The sequence below is a fragment of the Dreissena polymorpha genome, chromosome 3 (genome assembly GCF_020536995.1).
Source record: "Dreissena polymorpha isolate Duluth1 chromosome 3, UMN_Dpol_1.0, whole genome shotgun sequence".
Classification (NCBI taxonomy): Eukaryota; Metazoa; Mollusca; class Bivalvia; order Myida; family Dreissenidae; genus Dreissena; species Dreissena polymorpha.
This window is the reverse complement of record NC_068357.1, coordinates 6895737-6914229: the sequence shown is the minus strand read 5'-3', so window position 1 is coordinate 6914229 and position 18493 is coordinate 6895737. Positions and strand designations below refer to the sequence as shown.

The following is an 18493-nucleotide window of genomic DNA, read 5'->3' as shown; positions in this document are numbered from 1 at the left end:
ATTCTTATAATATGACATTTAATACGTGACAACAGTTTATGAAGAAAACAAAAATAAACATGATATATTATTTCCATGAATAACAAGATAAACGATAAAATGTAATATAAATGCTTTCATAGTTTAATTTATTGCAATATTTAAGATATTTTATTTTATATCTTAAACAATACAAAGTGAGTTGTAGTTATGATTTGTTTAATAAAATAAGACAGTTTCCAATAACATTAACACAGTTGATGTAACGATCTTAAAGGGTCTGTCCAACAGATTTTGGCATTAAAACTTGTCATTAACTGCTTAAAATGCTTTATATTGATAAATTTAAACATTTGAACTATATATCTCCAGTAAAAAATAAGAATACAAATTAAAAAAGGAAGAAAAAACGTTAACCTCCACAGGGCTCGAACCACCGACCCTAGAGTCATGGAGTTATGGAGTAAAATGTCTACCGACTTTACCACTCGATATCAAATGTTTAATTAAATGTCTCACTTGTGCTGAAAATCTTTTCATTCAGTAGAAAAAGTCAATTTCACTCTTTAAGTGGCCGAATATACAGGAAAAGAGGCTACATTGTGATCCATGGACATTAACATTCAATTATGCAAGAAACATGTATAATTTGAGGGAAGAATATGACAGCAAACTTAGAATGGACATGCATTTTAGATTGTTAAGTAACTAATACTATAAATGACTAAATAATGTTGTAAAGCTTGTGTTTGACGTCCTTGCTTCTCACAGCAGAACAGTTAAGGCATAAATGATTACTCTTTTTGTTTGGAATCAACATTGATGCATTATTACTCAAGCAAAGTTGAACTCTTAAAAAACACGATGACTGGGGATAGAATTTTTCATGTTGCTTGCTATTTACTGAACATAATGTTACTGGTGAACAAATGCCTTCTCTCTTTACAGGGAGATGGTGTTTTTCATAAACATCCAGGTTCGTTTGTATAAATAAGACCTCATAACATATTTATATACATGTAGTATAAAATGAATTCTAAGCTATACAATTATGATGGTGACATTATGTGTTTCGCTGTAAATTTACAGAAAAAATATACTACAGCCGCATGTCACCAGAGTTATTAAAGGGCATTTTGACAGTATTGCCCCTGACTTTTGCCCATTTTGAAATATTCTTATAAAAAAATGATTCTTTGTTTAGCGTGCAAAGAGGATGGAGGAGCATTTGTTGGTGCCTTTTTAAAATAGTTGTTTCATAGTGTGTAAAATTTAGTTTTAAAATGTATACACAATGCCTAATATGAGGCAAATTCCAATTATGTCTGTGGTTTTTCATTTAAAAACAAGAGATGTGTTTGTCAGAATCATAATGCACCCTATTGAGCTGCTTTGAAGCCGTATATTTGACCTTTAAGGATGACCTTGACCTTTCAGCACTCAAAATGTGCAGCTCCATGAGGTTCACATGCATGCCAAATATCAAGTTGCTATCTTCAATATTGCAAAAGTTATGGGAAATGTTAAAGTTTTCAGACAGACAGACCGACGGACAGTTACAAAGCCGGGGACATAAAAAAAACTGTATTCTTATTTGGTTTATGAGTGTTACCGGTATTGGTGTCTCCCTAGTATTGGAATAACCAATTTACACTTAAGGCTAAAACAGGGCTGATCCATTACCTTTCCATCACCAGGTTCATTATGGTTTTACTTTTACAAATTCACTGACTGTAAACATTGGGCACTTATATAGCTCAAAGTGATTGGGAAACAAAGTCTTGTGTTCTGATTTACATACATGTATTTACACTTGCAAAATTCAAAGTTAAGAATGGTAATTGTTCCCTTATTGTCAACAACTGCATAGATCTAAACATTGTAAACTGGGTTGTTTGTCTTTATTACCACTTTTGTACATTCTTTTGTATTGCCCTCTTTATATTAACTTTCAGCATATATATTATATGCAGTAATTGTAGATCTCAGATGTTCTGTGATGTAAATGTGTAGGGTTATTGTTACTTGTCACACCCATATCCATTTCATAATGTCTTAACACTGATATAGGATATTAGTGATTTTTGATTATTTTATTTATGTAAAATTATTCTTTATGCTGATGACGGTGCCATCCTTTATTCTCACAAAGATCCTAGTATCATCAGTAGTGTTTTGTGTAAAGAACTTGAAAATTGCAGTAAATGGTTAGTGGATAACAAACTCACCTTGAAAAAAAACTAAATGTATAGTGTTTGGTTCCAAAAGGAAATTATCTAAACTTCATAACTCTAATGTAAATTGTAAAGATCACACTATTGTTTCTCAATCATCTGTTAAATACCTTTGTTCAATATTGGACACTGATCTTTCTGCTACATCTATTGTTAATAATATTATTATTAAGGTGAACTCAAGAATAAGATTCTTCTATAGACAAAACCATATGGAATTAAGAAAATTGTTATGTAATTAATTGGTTCATTGCCATTTTGACTATGCTAGCTCTTCATGGTACAATGGTATTAGTACACAGTTAAAAATAGATTACAGAACAGAATAAAGTTGTTAAATTTATTCATGGATATGACCCTAGAACATCTTTGAAAGTTAAAGATTTTAGTAGTATTGGTTGGTTAAATGTTCAAAAAGAGTTAAGCAATCAACACGTAAAAGTGTTAATAAGAAATGTAATAATTTTAGTTAAGTGTCTGATATACATATTCATAACAGTAGACATAGTAAAGGTAAATTTTATTTACCTCAAGTGAATGGTTTTACCAGCACTACTTTTTATTATAATAAAGCGATCAAACACTGGACCTGTCTACCTGCTGATGTTAAAATCTTTAAGAAAAAATATGAATTTAAAAAGAAATTGAAAACTGCTCTCACAGACAATATGAAATTGAAAGAACATGCTGATTTTATATTTTACGAGCAGTCTTATAGTTTAAATTAATGTTGTATGTGATTGGTTTGTTATATATATATATATGACTATTGTTTAAATTAGTCATCAATACAGTATTTGTACGTACATTTAAATGTGATCACAAGATAGTAGTATAACCAGTGCTCTCTATAATATATGCTAATTACTATTTGATCTCAAGACTATAGTCTCAAGTTTAAATGAATTATATTTTTATGCGTACTAAAGTGATATTATGGGCATCTAACAGTTTATAGGTGTCTATCGCAATCGTTGTTTATTTTTGATGTTTTCACTTCATATACACTTATATTTGTTAATGCAGCATCAACATACTAAAACAATATCCCGGAAAGAGAAAATAATGCATTTGAAAATCAACTGTACTTTCGTTGGACAACTGATCAAACATGTACAATGTGAGCCTAAATTTAGGTTTAGTGCAGATTCGTTTATACGACACAAAGACACACTTTTGTTTTACGGATCATTTCGGCTTACAGGACTGGGTGAGTCACGTAAAATATTGAATATAAAATATATTTTTATAAACAACTGGTAGCAAGATGAGTTGCAGATAATTGGTCAGTAACCACATTTTAACTTACTCTTTTGACCTGTTAAGTCTTTTGAGCTCAATTCAACAGTGAAAAAGGCCCATAATATCACTTTAATGCCACCATTTTTGTACATTTGCCACCCATCTATAGGACCCCATTAGAAATAAGTTGCATAACTTTCATGAGACATCCTGTGGTATATATATATATATATATATATATATATATATATATATATATATATATATATATATATATATATATATATATATATATATATATATCATGTCTTGATTTCAACATTTTGTAACTACCGGGTACTTGTTATTTCAGATCTCTGCCACTGACTAGATACTTGTAACTGAATTTAACTGATTAACTTTGACTGTGATATTAAAAATGTTATCTATCAATGCATTGTGATCCAAAACCTGTGATAATTGTTTTCCATTTGTTTAATGTTGTAAATTGAATGTATTGTATGATCTGTACTTGTATGACATATATATACATATGCACGAATAAATTAATAAATCAATATTAAGAACAGTGTGACTGTGTTGCCAGACATATTACAGTTAAATTACTTCATGTAAGTAATGGCAGTCAGGGATGGAAACTATCTTTTTACAATTGTTGCCTGCACTGTCGACCATATTTAGGGTTTTTGTTTCCCAGCTCAATTAAGAGTACCGACCCAAAACCATGGGCATGTCTGTGATATGTATTTTAAATTTTCTTAAAAGATAAATAATATAAATGTTAACAACCACTGCTGTGTTTTATCATTTTTAATACAGTATGTCTTATTTTGAGAGGCCATTCTGAATTGAGTTCATTTCCAAGGGCAAAGTTATGCCTTAATATATGAATATTACTAAACTTAATATTGTTACACTGTCCCTAATTTTAATGGCACTGGATTCTTTAAGGCTTTAAAAAGCTAGTTGCCTGGCGGGGATAACAACATCTGGAATTAAAATGCCTAGGCTAAAATATAAAGAATATCTGCTAGAAGTACTGTATGGTTGCCATCATCAAATGTACAGAAAGAATCGTTTTTCATATTTAATCTAGCTCCCCACTCATTCCATTCCATGAAACCTTTCAGGTGTCGCAAAACTGGTTATTGTAAACCCCACTGAGCGCCATATGGCTATGGTCCATATACAGTTTGTGGCTGCCTGGCTGGTCACTATAATGCCATTTGGACCAACGTGGAGTTTACTATTTCTTATATTACACCAAAGAGTTTTCTCTGAACCACTGTACAGTATTGTACAATTGTTTATGGTATAGAACATAAACATATTGATTAAATCTCAAAGTTTGTCGCCCTGCCGAACATCAGCAATGTTGCAATGAATATAATTTAAGAAATACTGGTTCTTTTAAGTTTGAATAATGTTGTTATTTTCACTTTAATAAACAACTTATTGGCCTTCTTTATATTTTATTAACATTTGAATATTTTGTATGCAATGAAAGCTAATTTTAAACAATAACATAAATAAATATTCTATTATATTACTCCTCAGAGATATTGGTCCTTATATTTCTATATTATCGTTTAATTTAGTGCAAATATAGTGGTGTGTAACCCGAACTATATTTTCGGTGTAATATCTTCCGCCTAGAGGCGTTAGAAATATTCTTCCACCAAATACACCCGAGAGACGATCGCCCTTATGGCGGAATTGTCCGAGGATTGCCGATTGCGACCTTTGTCATAAAGCGTCAAAATAATCGAGATGTGCCGATGTTATACCGTTCTAAATAATGACATTCAGTAACCTGATATCGATTGTTCAATATATTGAGCATAAATCGAGTCAAGTTGTTTCAAATACTGTTTTTAGAGATTAGGCAATTGGAATGTGTGATATATTTTTTTACACTCGTGAATTTCTTACAGCTCTTAGAATCTGTAAATGAACGGAGTCATATATTCTTGAAATATTAAACACAATATTTACATTTCTAGTTTCGTTTTACATTTGTTGATTGTGTGACAATGGCGGAGAAAGGATCAGATTTATTATATGACTTTTGCTGCAATGTGTGTGAAGAGAAAAATGTCAACAAGGAAGCCATGTTTTACTGTCAGAAGTGTTCAAAAGGCCTTTGTGAAGACTGTGAAGGGCTCCACAAAATGTTTTATTCGTTGCACATCGCTTATGAGAAAGGAGAGATTGATAAATGGCCTGCTACAACAAAATCATTTGATGATTTGCAATTTTGTCAACATCATTCTGATCGTCTGATAGAGATGTTTTGTGAAGATCACGGCAAATTATGTTGCGCCTTGTGTCTCTTCCATGAACACAGGTAGGCTATATAATTTCTTTATAACATGCACTTAAATGGTTAAAACATTTTGTAAGACCAGATCATTCCTGTAAAATAAAATCACTTAACCATGATTAGAACTTTATCATCAATATCGAAGATATAGAAAAACTTATTTAAATATCGAGTTGCATTGTCGCACGTATCGTATGTGTATGTTCAACTTTTTAAATGATGTCGAAATTGGAAACTCATGTTCAATAAAGATACTTTGAAATCGATTTACATTAACTGTTTAATTACATGTCTAAATGCATACACACATATGGGTAAGTTGATAATAGCAGTCATCAGATTATCAAAATTTGTAATTAACACGTTCACACGTTATGCAGTTATAATGTCGAAATATAATGAAATCATCTGTCGTAAATATATAATACAAACCAATAGAGTTTTGGTATTTGTATGCTAAAAAAAGATTTAAAAGAAACAACCGTATTTAAAGATTTTATTTTTTCAATGTGATTAAGATAATCTATACTTCTATTTTTATTAAACAAAGAGCACATCATATTATTGTGTCACCGTTCTGGTTGCTTTACAATGCAATTTTGGTGGGTTATTACGCCAAATACCAAACAGCAACATTCTAGATTCGTAAAAAATCAAAACTGATGATAAGAGAATCAAATATATAATTAAACAATGGATATTTTTTACAAGAGAAAATAAGACAAATTTCACTTACCTGTAAGTACAAGCCCAAATATTTGTATCTCCCTTCGTCAAGTTTGCACTACTCTATAACGGTATCTATGCTAAGACAAAGTAGATATCTCTAATTGTTAACTATCATTGTTAATCTATCCTGACCATTTCAACTTATTTTGGTCGCAACTACACGAATTCATAACTCGATTTAATAAGCAAGAGATATTTGTAAACCATGTATGACCCTACCCCGACTGTCTGCCAAGTCGTCTATGAGACTTCGACATAAAACCTCTTGATTTGTAAATCATAAGGGGCCAGCCTTCGTCAAAACTTACTTATACACCAGTTTTAATGATCGTAAGTCAAAGCTTTCAAACGACTGTAAGCAGAAACGAATTTGCTGTAACAATCCCTTGCGACCTTGTTTTTTTACCTATTGACCTCAAAATCACAATAGCAAACCTGTTAAGATGATCATAGTTCAAAGCGCTCTCTTGATATAATGAAAATACATTGACTTTGACTTGGTTACCTAAAATCAAAATGCGTCTTTTTTCAGCCATTTTATTAATTTGCATAGTCGTAGGTTTAAGCGTTCTGACAAAATGGTGCCAAAACCAATTTCCTGGTACATGACAATGTGGTCCTAACCTTTGACCGAGTAACCCTAAAATCAAAAGCTGTCGTCGTTTTTCCATTTACTGTGACGAGCCCTTGAACTGACCTTGATCTTTGACCTATTGACTACAAATCGATAGTCATCTTTCTTCTATTTCAAGAAACCATTTAACCGATGTACATGGTTATAGGTACATTTTTCGGCGTAAGCTGCATAAGCCAGCTTTTCACCTTAGCCTGACCTTTGTAAGTGTCCAATAAAATTCCAATAAAATTTCCCGCGGCTAGGTACGAATGAATACACTTCATTTATTCCATTGGCTGATTTGAGTATACCACCAGAACATTGGAAACATATCCGCGTCTTTGTAACACTGTTTTACTGTATGAAACAATTTTATCTCGAATGAAAAGGCTTAATAGATAGAACAGTTTTACACTGAATTCTCGACATCAATACAGTTTGTGCGTACACCTTTTATTTTCAGAGTATTACCAGCGCAAGAGCGTTTATACTTAAAAGGCTATGTTCTCATATTTAGTACTTACTTCCTTATTCCTGTCAACATGTTAACATGTAAAAGTATAAAGAGCAATGGAAGCGAGGCCTCACTTTAAAGCATTGCATTTCAACCCGCGAGGTATATCGGGTCAATTCGCGGACATTCAGAGTTTATATACAGGTCATCACCGGAGTTGGCGGCCAGTAAAATAATCGTTATATAATAAAGACGCTATCCGTGAACTAGGTGACCTGGAATTTTCTTTAGACCAGAAATATGTTAAATGAAGATATTCAGCAATATAATTATGGTATGTAAATAATAGATTCTTAATGTGTTTTCAACAATACAATGATAAATATTATTGTTGATAAATTTAACAATAATTATTCGTCCATATTGCCTAATGTACTAAAGTGATATTATGAGCATGTAACAGTTTATAGGTGTCTATCGCAACCGTTGATTATTTTTGATGTTTCTACTTCATATATACTGATATTAATTAATGCAGCATCATCATACTAAAACAATATACCAGAAAGAGAAAAATAATGCATTTGAATATCAACCGTACTTTCGTTTGACAACTGATCATGCGTTTACGAGTTGAACCTAAATTTAGTTTTAGTGCAGATTTGTTCATACGACACAAAGACATGAAATTGTTTTACGGATCATTTCAGCTTACAGGACTGGGTGGGTCACGTAAGAATATCGAATATAAAATATATTTTTATAAACAACTGGTAGCAAGGTGAGTTGCAGATAATTAATCAGTAACCACATTTTAACTAACTATTTTGACCTGTTAATTCTTTTCAGCTCAATTCAACAGTGCAAAATGCCCATAATATCACTTTAAGCATTAGCACGATGATAATTGATACTGTTAATAATCGAATCAAATAGCAATGCCCGACAAACCACTAAAACAGGTTTGTTCGAAGAACGCGCCTATAAATACGGATACTTCTCGTGTGGCCGGTTGACTCACATGTTTAAATTTCACTTCCATTCTTCTTTTGGTTTTCTGTTTTGTATCTATAGGTTTATGACCAGCAATATGTTATAATGTAAAATAAGCCGCGAAAACTCCCCGTAACATCCCGTACTGCGTGTGATGCAGCTAAGAACTGCACAGAAAAAGACATTCGCTATACTTGATCTCATTCATTAAACTATTTACGCCGTATATCTTTTTTAAAGATATTTCTTGTTGTAAATGCGACATCTATAAACAGCGCGAAAACAAAAGGTCTTCGTACCGAGATACCGACCTAGCGACCAACCGACCTAGCGACCGACCGACGCACAGGTGCAAAGCAATATACCATGCATCTTTGAAGGAGGCATACACATTATGTAGCTAGTATATCAAAACGGCAGGGGGTGGAGTGGGGGCTATTTTCTCAAAAGAGCACTTTCGACTTGCAGTATTTTACAAAACGGCACTTTCGAGCGAGCGGTCGTATCTGGAATGCTACCTGTTGCATATTAATTTGTAAGTTATTAATAATTGTAGAATATATTATTTCCATTATTATTTAAAACCATGCAAATAATATGTCTACAATTAGGAATACGTTAATTAAAATGTAATAAGAGATTTATAAAGTATAATGTGTCTAAAAACCGGGCAGGGCGGGGCCTCGAAAAGGGAAGGGCATGGCGGCGCGCGCGCCCTTCCATTTAGACCTAGCTGGAGCATTGACAGACATTTACAAATTATGAAACAGAACATTTCAGAACATTCTTAGTACATAGTTTTTTGCAGAAAACGTTTTACATCACTCTCAATTTGTATTGTAAAATAATAATAACATCACTCCAAACCGTGGCATAGCTCAACAATATTGACTCGGAACTCTTAAACTTTATTAGCATAAATTATACGCTTGCAATGTTAGTGCACGTCTAGCACGAGTGTAATGAGTTCATAACAGTCTGTTGAATGATTTACGCTTGAATCGGTTATAATAGCTTCCATGTGATGCTGTTGCGGTACTTTAATATACTTCATGCATAATGGTCAGCGCCAGATTAATATGGGACATCTATGTTTACTTGTGTTCAAATCTATACAGTCGGTTGCACTATATAAACACGTATCTTTTGCACATTTCGTTCAATGAAGTAACACACAGGTAAATTACGTATTTAAGGTATTTAAGGGGTGTATTCGTAGTCTAGCAAAATAATAATTTTCACAAAAATGGTATATATTGCACAAAATAATGTTAAACGTATATTTAAAAAAGCGAAATAACAACCAGGACTTAGTAAAATATTCAAATATCGACTCATTTAAATATAATCTTTCATGGAAATCAGTAAATTAATAAAGCGTTTGTAACGTTTTTCATCGATATTTTGGAAAAAAAAGTATAATGTTAATGAACCTGTCTCAACGGAAATGAGTCCTTATTACGATAAAACATATAAGCTTTTGCAAACCGCCCGACGGTGGTAGCAAGAACACCGATTATCAGCCGCGTCCGCATAACATTCTTAATGTCCCAAAATTAGCAAATCTATTTGGCTTGACATTTTTCAAAAACTCATACAGTATCCAAAAACGATAAGAATATGCTTTTAGGAAATAAGGCTCATGGAAATTTCGAAGCCTGTGAAACTCTTCTGTCTTAAAGTTTGCACTACAGTGTTATAATAATAATAATAATTATTATTATAATACGAGTAAAACATACAAAATACGAACGCAGAAGAGTATCAATGTGTCTACGAACAACTTCTGCGTTTCCATGGCGACTCTAGTATGACTGTTATACGTCCCATGCAAGTTCACGTTTCTATCGCGTTACTGCTGTGTTTATGCTGTCCTCATGGCGATCTAGCAAGAACGCCGTAAAGCATGTCCAAACAGGTCGCCGTATTTTCACCACCTTATGGTTCTTTGCGTTTGAACGCCGTCTTCTAGTTTTCACGAGGACCCCACAGCGTCTTTGGCGATCCTACCGAGTCATTAGGCGCCATTATTACGCAGTTAGAACGCAAGTCCGGTGTGACGGAAGTATACGCGCACAAGACTCTGCTATAACAATTTCTGAGTTCAATCCAGTGAAGGCAACAATGTCAATTCAAATATTTTGTAATGCTTATTTTATTTGTTTCAAATATTAACTCTATTGGTAGCATTTACTCAATACATTAAATCAAAGTTTTAAAAAGGTAGACAGTCTGTGAACAATTATATTTAATATACCCAATCAGTAACACGCTGTTCTATCAGTGACCGACGTTTTTGCAACGTATAGTATAGCCGCAAATTCATCCTTTAACGAATACGTATTGTATTACAGGCCCTGTGTCAAGCTGGTGCTGATAACAGAAAAAACACAAGCTGTTTATGATGCGGGGGACTTTCATCAAATTTCTGCAAGTATCAACGATGCCCAGCAAAAGCTTGAAACTGCAATTGATGATACACAGGAATTTCTGAAGGAACTTCAGGATTCGTATGAGAAAGCTTCTGAAGAAATAAAAGGGCTTCGTCAGAAAATAAACGACATACTAGATGAATTAGAGAGAAAAACAGTGCATTCGTTAGATAACATGTTGCAAAAATTGAAACATTCTTTACAATCAAATGAGAAGAAGTGTTTTAAGGCTACGGACGGTTTCAAGAAAATAAGCGATGCAATTAATAAAGTTAAAAAGGATCCAAAGGATCTGTCATTTATAGCGTACCAGAAAGCATTGGAAATGGTTTCACAAGCTGAGAATCTGTTAAAGACATTGATTGTTCACAGGGGCTCTGTCGTTACGTTCAATAGCAACCCGAGTATTTATGGAACACTATCAGGTTTCTCATCTCTTGGAAATATTGAATGCGCTGAAATTCAGCCGGAAAAGAGCAAACACAGGATACTCGAGTTTACGACTAAATCACTTTACAATATTCGAATAGCATCTGACACATCTCAATGGGACATCAGAGGCATATGTGAGCTACCTGGTGGAGACATTCTAATCGCTGACCGAAAGAACAAGAGGGTGAAGTTGATTGATGCTATGTACAAAGTTGTCGCTCACCTTGACATGCCTACTTTGCTTTGGGACATGTGTAGTATCAGTCCTACTGAGGTCGCTGTTACAGTTTCATCCTGGCGTAACACCAAAACTGTCCAGTTTCTCAAGGTCAACAACAGGCAGATAGTTAAACAAAGAGTACTTAAGTTTCCACATCACTGTAATGGTATTTCTCGTTATAAAGAGCATCTGTTTATTTCATCATTCACTGCCTTATATAAGTACACAATGGACGGTCAGCTGGTGAAGAAGATCTATCAAGACACTTCATATACTTACTCTGGTATGTTCGATATTTATAATAAAAACCTGAAATAAAGTTAATAAAACCAATACTTTATAAAGGTAGCGTATATTTATAAATATATAAACCTTCTATAGACTAATACACATCTACATGTAGCAATTGTTTATCCCTGATTATCAATTCAAAATATATGTTCAGAGGGATACAGTTCGTATCATACTTTAATCACTTAAGTTAACTTTCATTTAAAAAAATAACAAAATTGTGTCGCATTGATATACAGAATCAAAAATCAAAATAATACATGAATTTCAGCACGATAATATCGAACGTATTCAATATGATATACATAAAACAAGGATGATTATCAACTCAATTAGTTTATTTTCTTGATGTTGTTATTACAAAAAAGCGGGGTACATTACTATGCAACTGCACGTTAGTTGGTTAGAAGGACAATTGGTCCATAGTCCATTTGATTTCCGAACGATATCCCGAGACCGCTTAGATCTACAATTATCCAAATTTGACGGCTGTTTGCCAAGTAGGTAATGTAAACGCCTATCACTTTAGAGGTCAGCAGATGTAAGGTCAAAATCACATTGGCTTAAATAGCCATAAAACATAAAAAGATTGTTTTAGTTGTGTCTTAACACCATCGCAACAGTGGACACTTTATCTCTAATGATTGGATTTTATGTTACTGTATGCACTTGTTGCGTTTAATCAAGTTATCATGCAGGATATACATTATCTTTGATAAATTTTGATGTTCACAAAAAGTTCACGTCCAATAAATTAAAATTTACTAAGTGTCTTCAGATTTGATTTTGCGGCAACAATAAACTTTGGAAACCTACACAATATTTAAGGCAATATTTTTTTATTTCATGATGTCAGCCTAATTCTGAAACAATTCCTGTCTCTTTTGCCTTTTTTAAATTGATTTTATTTATTATGATATATTCTTTATATTCTTAAAGATGTTGACTTAAAGCCTATTTATTCAGAAAAACAGCTTTGCTACACGTTTGGGGGCATACATGTTTTGCAAGAACCATAGTGTAAACGGATTGTTTCTAAACGCGGTATAATATAACTGAATTACACCATGGTCATGTACTCTCTAAATCTCACCATGATTTTCTCTGACCAAATCGCACCACGGTATGTACGGTCGAAATGTAACCACGGTATGTACAGTCTGAATGTCGCCACGGTATGTACGGTCTGAATGTCACCATGGTATGTACAGTCTGAACGTCAACACGGTATGTACTGACTGACTGTCACTATGGTATGTACAGACTAAATGTCACCACGGTATGTACAGTCTGAATATCATCACAGTATGTACTGGCTGAATGTCGCCATAGTATGTACAGTCTGAATGTCACCATGGTATGTACAGTCTGAATGTCACCACGGTATGTACCGACTGAATGTCACCACGGTATGTACAGTCTGAATGTCACCATGGTATGTACAGCCTGAATATCACAACGGTATGTACAGTCTGAATGTCACCACAGTATGTACTGACTGAATGTCACCACGGTATGTACAGTCTGAATATCACCACGGTATGTACAGTCTGAATGTCACCATGGTATGTACAGTCTGAATGTCACCTAGGTATGTACAGTCTGAATGTAACCATGGTATGTACAGTCTGAATGTCACCACGGTATGTACAGTCTAAATGTCACCACGGTATGTACAGTTTGAATGTCACCACAGTATGTACTAACTGAATGCCACCACGGTATGTACTGTCGGAATCTCACCACGGTATGTACTGTCGGAATCGCACCACGGTATGTACTGACTGAATCTCACCACAGTATGTACAGTCTGAATCTCACCACAGTGTGCACAGTCTGAATCTCACCATGGTTTGTACTGTCTGAATCTCACCACGTTATATACTGTCTGAAACTCACCATGGGATGTACTGGTTAAATCTCACCATGGTATGTACTGTCTGAATCTCACAACGGTATGTACTGACCGAATCTCACCACGTTATGTACTTTCTGAATCTCACCATGGAATGTGCTGTCTGAATCACACCACGGTATGTCCTGTCTAAATCTCACCACGGTATGTATTGACTGAATCTCACCATGGTATGTACTGTCTGAATCCCAACATGGTATGTACTGACTGAATCTCACCACGTTATGTACTGTCTGAATCTCACCACGGTATGTGCTTTGTAAATCTCACCATGGTATTCACTTCTGAACCTCACCACGGTATTTACTGACTGAATCCCACCACGGTATGTACTTTCTGAATCTCACCAAGGTATGTACTGTCTGAATTTCACCACGATATGTACTGTCTCTATCTCATTACGGTATGTACTGTCGGACTCTCACAACTGTTTGTACTGTCTAAATCTTACCATGTTATACACTGTCTGAATGTCGTCATGGTTTGAACAAAAAGAATCTCATCATGTTATAAACTGTCGGAATCTAACGATGGTATTTACATCCTTAATCTCACCAAAGTATGTACACACTTTATTTTACCGTGACGTGTACAAAATGAATCTTACTCCGGTATATACTGTCTCACTATCAACACAGTAAGCACATCTTAAGTCAAACCAGGCTGAATCTCTTCTGATGTTAAATGAATGGATTTCTGCAATGTATAGACCAACTTAATCTCATCAGAGACCAATTCATACCACATCATACACTGACTGAAACTCAATACGGTAGGTACCAATATAATCTCAACACGGAAAGTAAAAACTGAATCTAACTTCTGTATATAAATAAATAATATTTAAATTAATACAAAGGCCAAAAATAAACGTTTATGTCGTTGAGAATAAATATCACAAAGACATAAACTTGACTGAATCTCATCACGGTATTTAACAACTTATATTATCATGGTATGAACAGACTGGATCTCACCACGGTATTTAACAACTTATACTATCATGGTATGAAGAGACTGAATCTCACTACGGTATTTAACAACTTATATTATCATGGTATGAACAGACTGAATCTCACCACGGTATAAATTGACTGAATCTCAACCCGATATGAACAGACTGTCATCACGGCATTATGAGACTAAATCCAGGAACGCGGTGCACATAATAACATTAACACCGAAACGTTAAGATTATGTCTTGATTAAAACACTACTTTAATGTATTCATAAATATTTTGCGAAACGAGGGTTTCTCTTAAAATAGCATGTTAAGTATGAGCTCTCAATTAACAAAGCCAATTTTAAAACATGTCCCCAGTATTTTTCCGGGCCACCTTGCACACGAATCGTTCATTAATGTCGTTCTTAACGTGATTGTATATATCAATGAAAGTTTTTCGTTTAAATGCTATTCATATGGACATTGCATATTGACTTTCGTATAACACTTTCAGTCTTAAAGCACAACGGTCTGAATTGAATTATTTAAATTGTACCGTCCGTGTAATTTATTTAATATAAACCATATGCAATCAGCTATTAAAACGATTCGGATAAATATTAATATTTGTGAATATTGTGTCTATTGTTTCTGTTGGTTGGGTAAACAGGGGAAATTATGTGCGTGCAGAAAGCGATCATCTCTGTGAAGGATCTTTGGATACTCGTTTATACAATTAAATATCGACGATTACCAAACATCATTTAAGGTTGTTAAACAACATCCGAGGAGTTTACTAAAATAAAACAACAGCCTCACATGTCATAGTTAAAATATCGTTCAAATGGATGAATATGTCTATATTAATTCATTTTGATCAAGTGTAGGCAGTGTTTTATTTCAAAGTCAGTTTCTGTGATATATGCAGCATATTTATTTGCAGTGTACAAGTGCGCAGTAAGTCCCGATGGATCACGGCTGTATGTAACCAACTACTCGCTCAACAAGCTCCTAATCCTGTCAATGGATGGGACTGTCCTGTCATCTTTGGACGATCCCGCACTTCGTGGGCCTACAGGTATACACGTGTCAGAGACAGGACTGATGCTGATATGTGGCACTGAATCAAACAACGTAGTACAGGTGGATGATGATGGGGGAGTGGTGACGCTGGCTTCCGAGGAGGATGGTCTGTTTAGACCAGAGTCTGTATACTACAGTGCGAGTACTGGCAGGCTGATTGTTGGAAATCAGAATAAGAATATATTGGTTGCTGAGAACGCATGTTGCTGGTAAAGAGTATAATTAATTTTGCTTCTGAGTCAAGGTTAACTCGGCAAACTAATGGTTTGTTAGTTGTTAAATTTCTGTTTGTGGGGAAATGGCAATGTATGATGATGCGGATGCCTGTTAACAGCTTTTCTTGAGAGATCAAAACATTTAAGGGTGCGAGAATGTAAATTATCAATGCACCCGTTCTTATGTACCGCATATTTGACTATGCAATATTAAAGAGATGTTTAAATAAAGTAAAATGTCTATAAACTCTGTACAATAAAACACAGTATTTGAAATATAAGTATGATATTTGAAATAAAGATAATAAAACTAGTACATATGTAGGTTAGGGTTGAAATCGGATAAAAAGAAATGCTTAGAAAACATTCACTGCGTCGAATGGTATAGCTATTATGCAGATATTTGTATTCGACACTTATCTGGGATCGTATTCACGAGACTTGAAGATAAAATTTCAGGCATTCCTTAATTGGATAAAATTTCCTCAATCCTAGCAATTTTTATAGCATAACATGTTTTAAACAACTAAATGTTTCTAATATAATTACTTTTATATAAAAAAGAAAACTATTTTGCGATTTGCTCTTGTGTGTACATATTATTGTAAGAGTTCTCTTGAGAGCTTTGGGAATACCAGTCCTTGTATCCTAAGTATCTCACCTATATTGCATTGTCTTTATTTTTAAAAACAGACAACAATGAGAACGATTAAACGAATTCAATTGTTGTTTTGTTAATGGAAGCATGATGATGGGAACATGTGGTAAAAATTTTATTTTATCAAAAAATGGTATATATATATATATATATATATATATATATATATATATATATATATATATATATATATATATATATATATATATATATATATATATATATATATATATATATATATACAGGTACATATTATACTACTTTATGTATTTATTGTTATACTATGTAATAATTGTAATCCTTTTCATGTACAAGTTTATTGAATATGTAGCATTCAGAAAAGTAACAGATGCATGACACAAATTCAACCCGTTAGCGTGCGGCTGTGCTATCTGTGTTACGTTGGACAGGATCACATGAATTACTAAATTTAAAGAGAACATTATGCATACCTGTATCCGACCTATAAAGAAACATAAATTAATTTAATTTATAGTCTTTATAATAAAGACTTAACATTGATTTATGATATTGACACGTTACTTTGCTTCATATTGTGTTAAACGAACCGCATGTTATAATTTCACAAAGTAATGCTCTTACTTTTATTTTATGGACTAATAACTTTAGAAGAATAAGAAATATTATAAAATCTCTAAATGAGGTAAGACACGCCTTTTGGCGGTCACACATTGACAAATCATAAAAAAATGAAACCGTAGAAAAAATTCACAATTGTTACGATTTGGTATATTTTATCATATTCAAAACTTAATGCTACATTGTGTTGATTGCTGTATTGTTGTGTGCGTGCATATTAGTTTGGTAAGAAATTAATAAAACTAACAATCACGAATGTCTCGCATTGTTATGATCATAAACTTAAATACATTTCACGGTACCGCTTTAGGTTGCTATTGCAGCTGTTCTTGGAATGTAGCCGCTATTTAAGGCAAACGCTTGGACAATGACTAATACAGGACAATTCATACTGCACTTTACATATAGACATGATTAAAGCTTTAATCGTCGTATATGTAAATTATTGAACCACAGTTGAAAATAATAGTGGTGAGAGCAGATTTTCCACAAAATTATATTGAAGCATTTGACAAAACTCGACCTACCTTACATGAATGAAGAAATACTGTTATCAACGGTTACCTTTCAATCCTTTGCAAATTATACTGTGTATGCATATTACGAGTGTTTAAAGTAAATAAAAAAAAGTTAGATGAAAAACATAATGCTAAATTCTCGCTAAAAATATACAGTTTTTAACAAATATGTATTTGCTATTCAACAAACGAATTAGAGATATGTCACGTTTGAAATTTTATTTTAATCGATCTGTATTGAGTTGCATAAAAATTTATTTCGGCAAAATTTCAATCAAATACCAAAGAAGCGCCGGTTTGTACAAAGAAGAATAGTGTTAGGCCTACACAATAATGTTAACTCATGTATTTACTAGGAGCATACATAAAAATATTTCAAGAGTAAAAATCTCTTGTTAAAAAATAATGACGTAAACATTCGGGGGTATATATGTGTCTTGTTCTGAGAAAACTGGGCTTAATTCATGTGCGTAAAGTGTCGTCCCAGATTAGCCTGTGTAGTCCGCACAGGCTAATCAGGGACGACACTTTCCGCTTTAATGGTATTTTTAGTTTCAAGGAAGTCCATCCTTACCGAAAATCAAGTTTAAGCGGAAAGTGTCGTCCCCGATTAGCC

General features: G+C 33.6%; 1 protein-coding gene and 1 long non-coding RNA gene across 11 annotated transcripts in view; one reads left to right on the top strand and one right to left on the bottom strand.

Moving 5' to 3' along the window:
* Nucleotides 1-5237: 5237 nt before the first annotated feature.
* The window catches only part of LOC127872851 (E3 ubiquitin-protein ligase TRIM71-like), a 53279-nt gene continuing 40023 nt past the window's right edge, over nucleotides 5238-18493 (top strand). For 2 of the 10 annotated variants that reach the window (XM_052416267.1, XM_052416266.1), the window contains exons 1-3: nucleotides 5239-5802; nucleotides 10925-11937; nucleotides 15747-16130. In XM_052416267.1, the coding sequence (XP_052272227.1) occupies nucleotides 5489-5802; nucleotides 10925-11937; nucleotides 15747-16099 (1680 nt within the window). In that variant the 5' untranslated portion in view covers nucleotides 5239-5488 and the 3' untranslated portion in view covers nucleotides 16100-16130. Of the gene's footprint in view, nucleotides 5803-10924; nucleotides 11938-15746; nucleotides 16933-18493 lie in introns of those variants that run through there. The other 8 variants (XM_052416270.1, XM_052416269.1, XM_052416271.1 and 5 more) reach the window with 7 other exon arrangements.
* LOC127872857 (uncharacterized) overlaps nucleotides 16616-18493 on the bottom strand; it is a 42214-nt gene continuing 40336 nt past the window's right edge. Inside the window, exon 2 of the long non-coding RNA XR_008045817.1 lies at nucleotides 16616-16724. This is a non-coding gene — a long non-coding RNA (uncharacterized LOC127872857). The remainder of the gene's footprint in view (nucleotides 16725-18493) is intronic.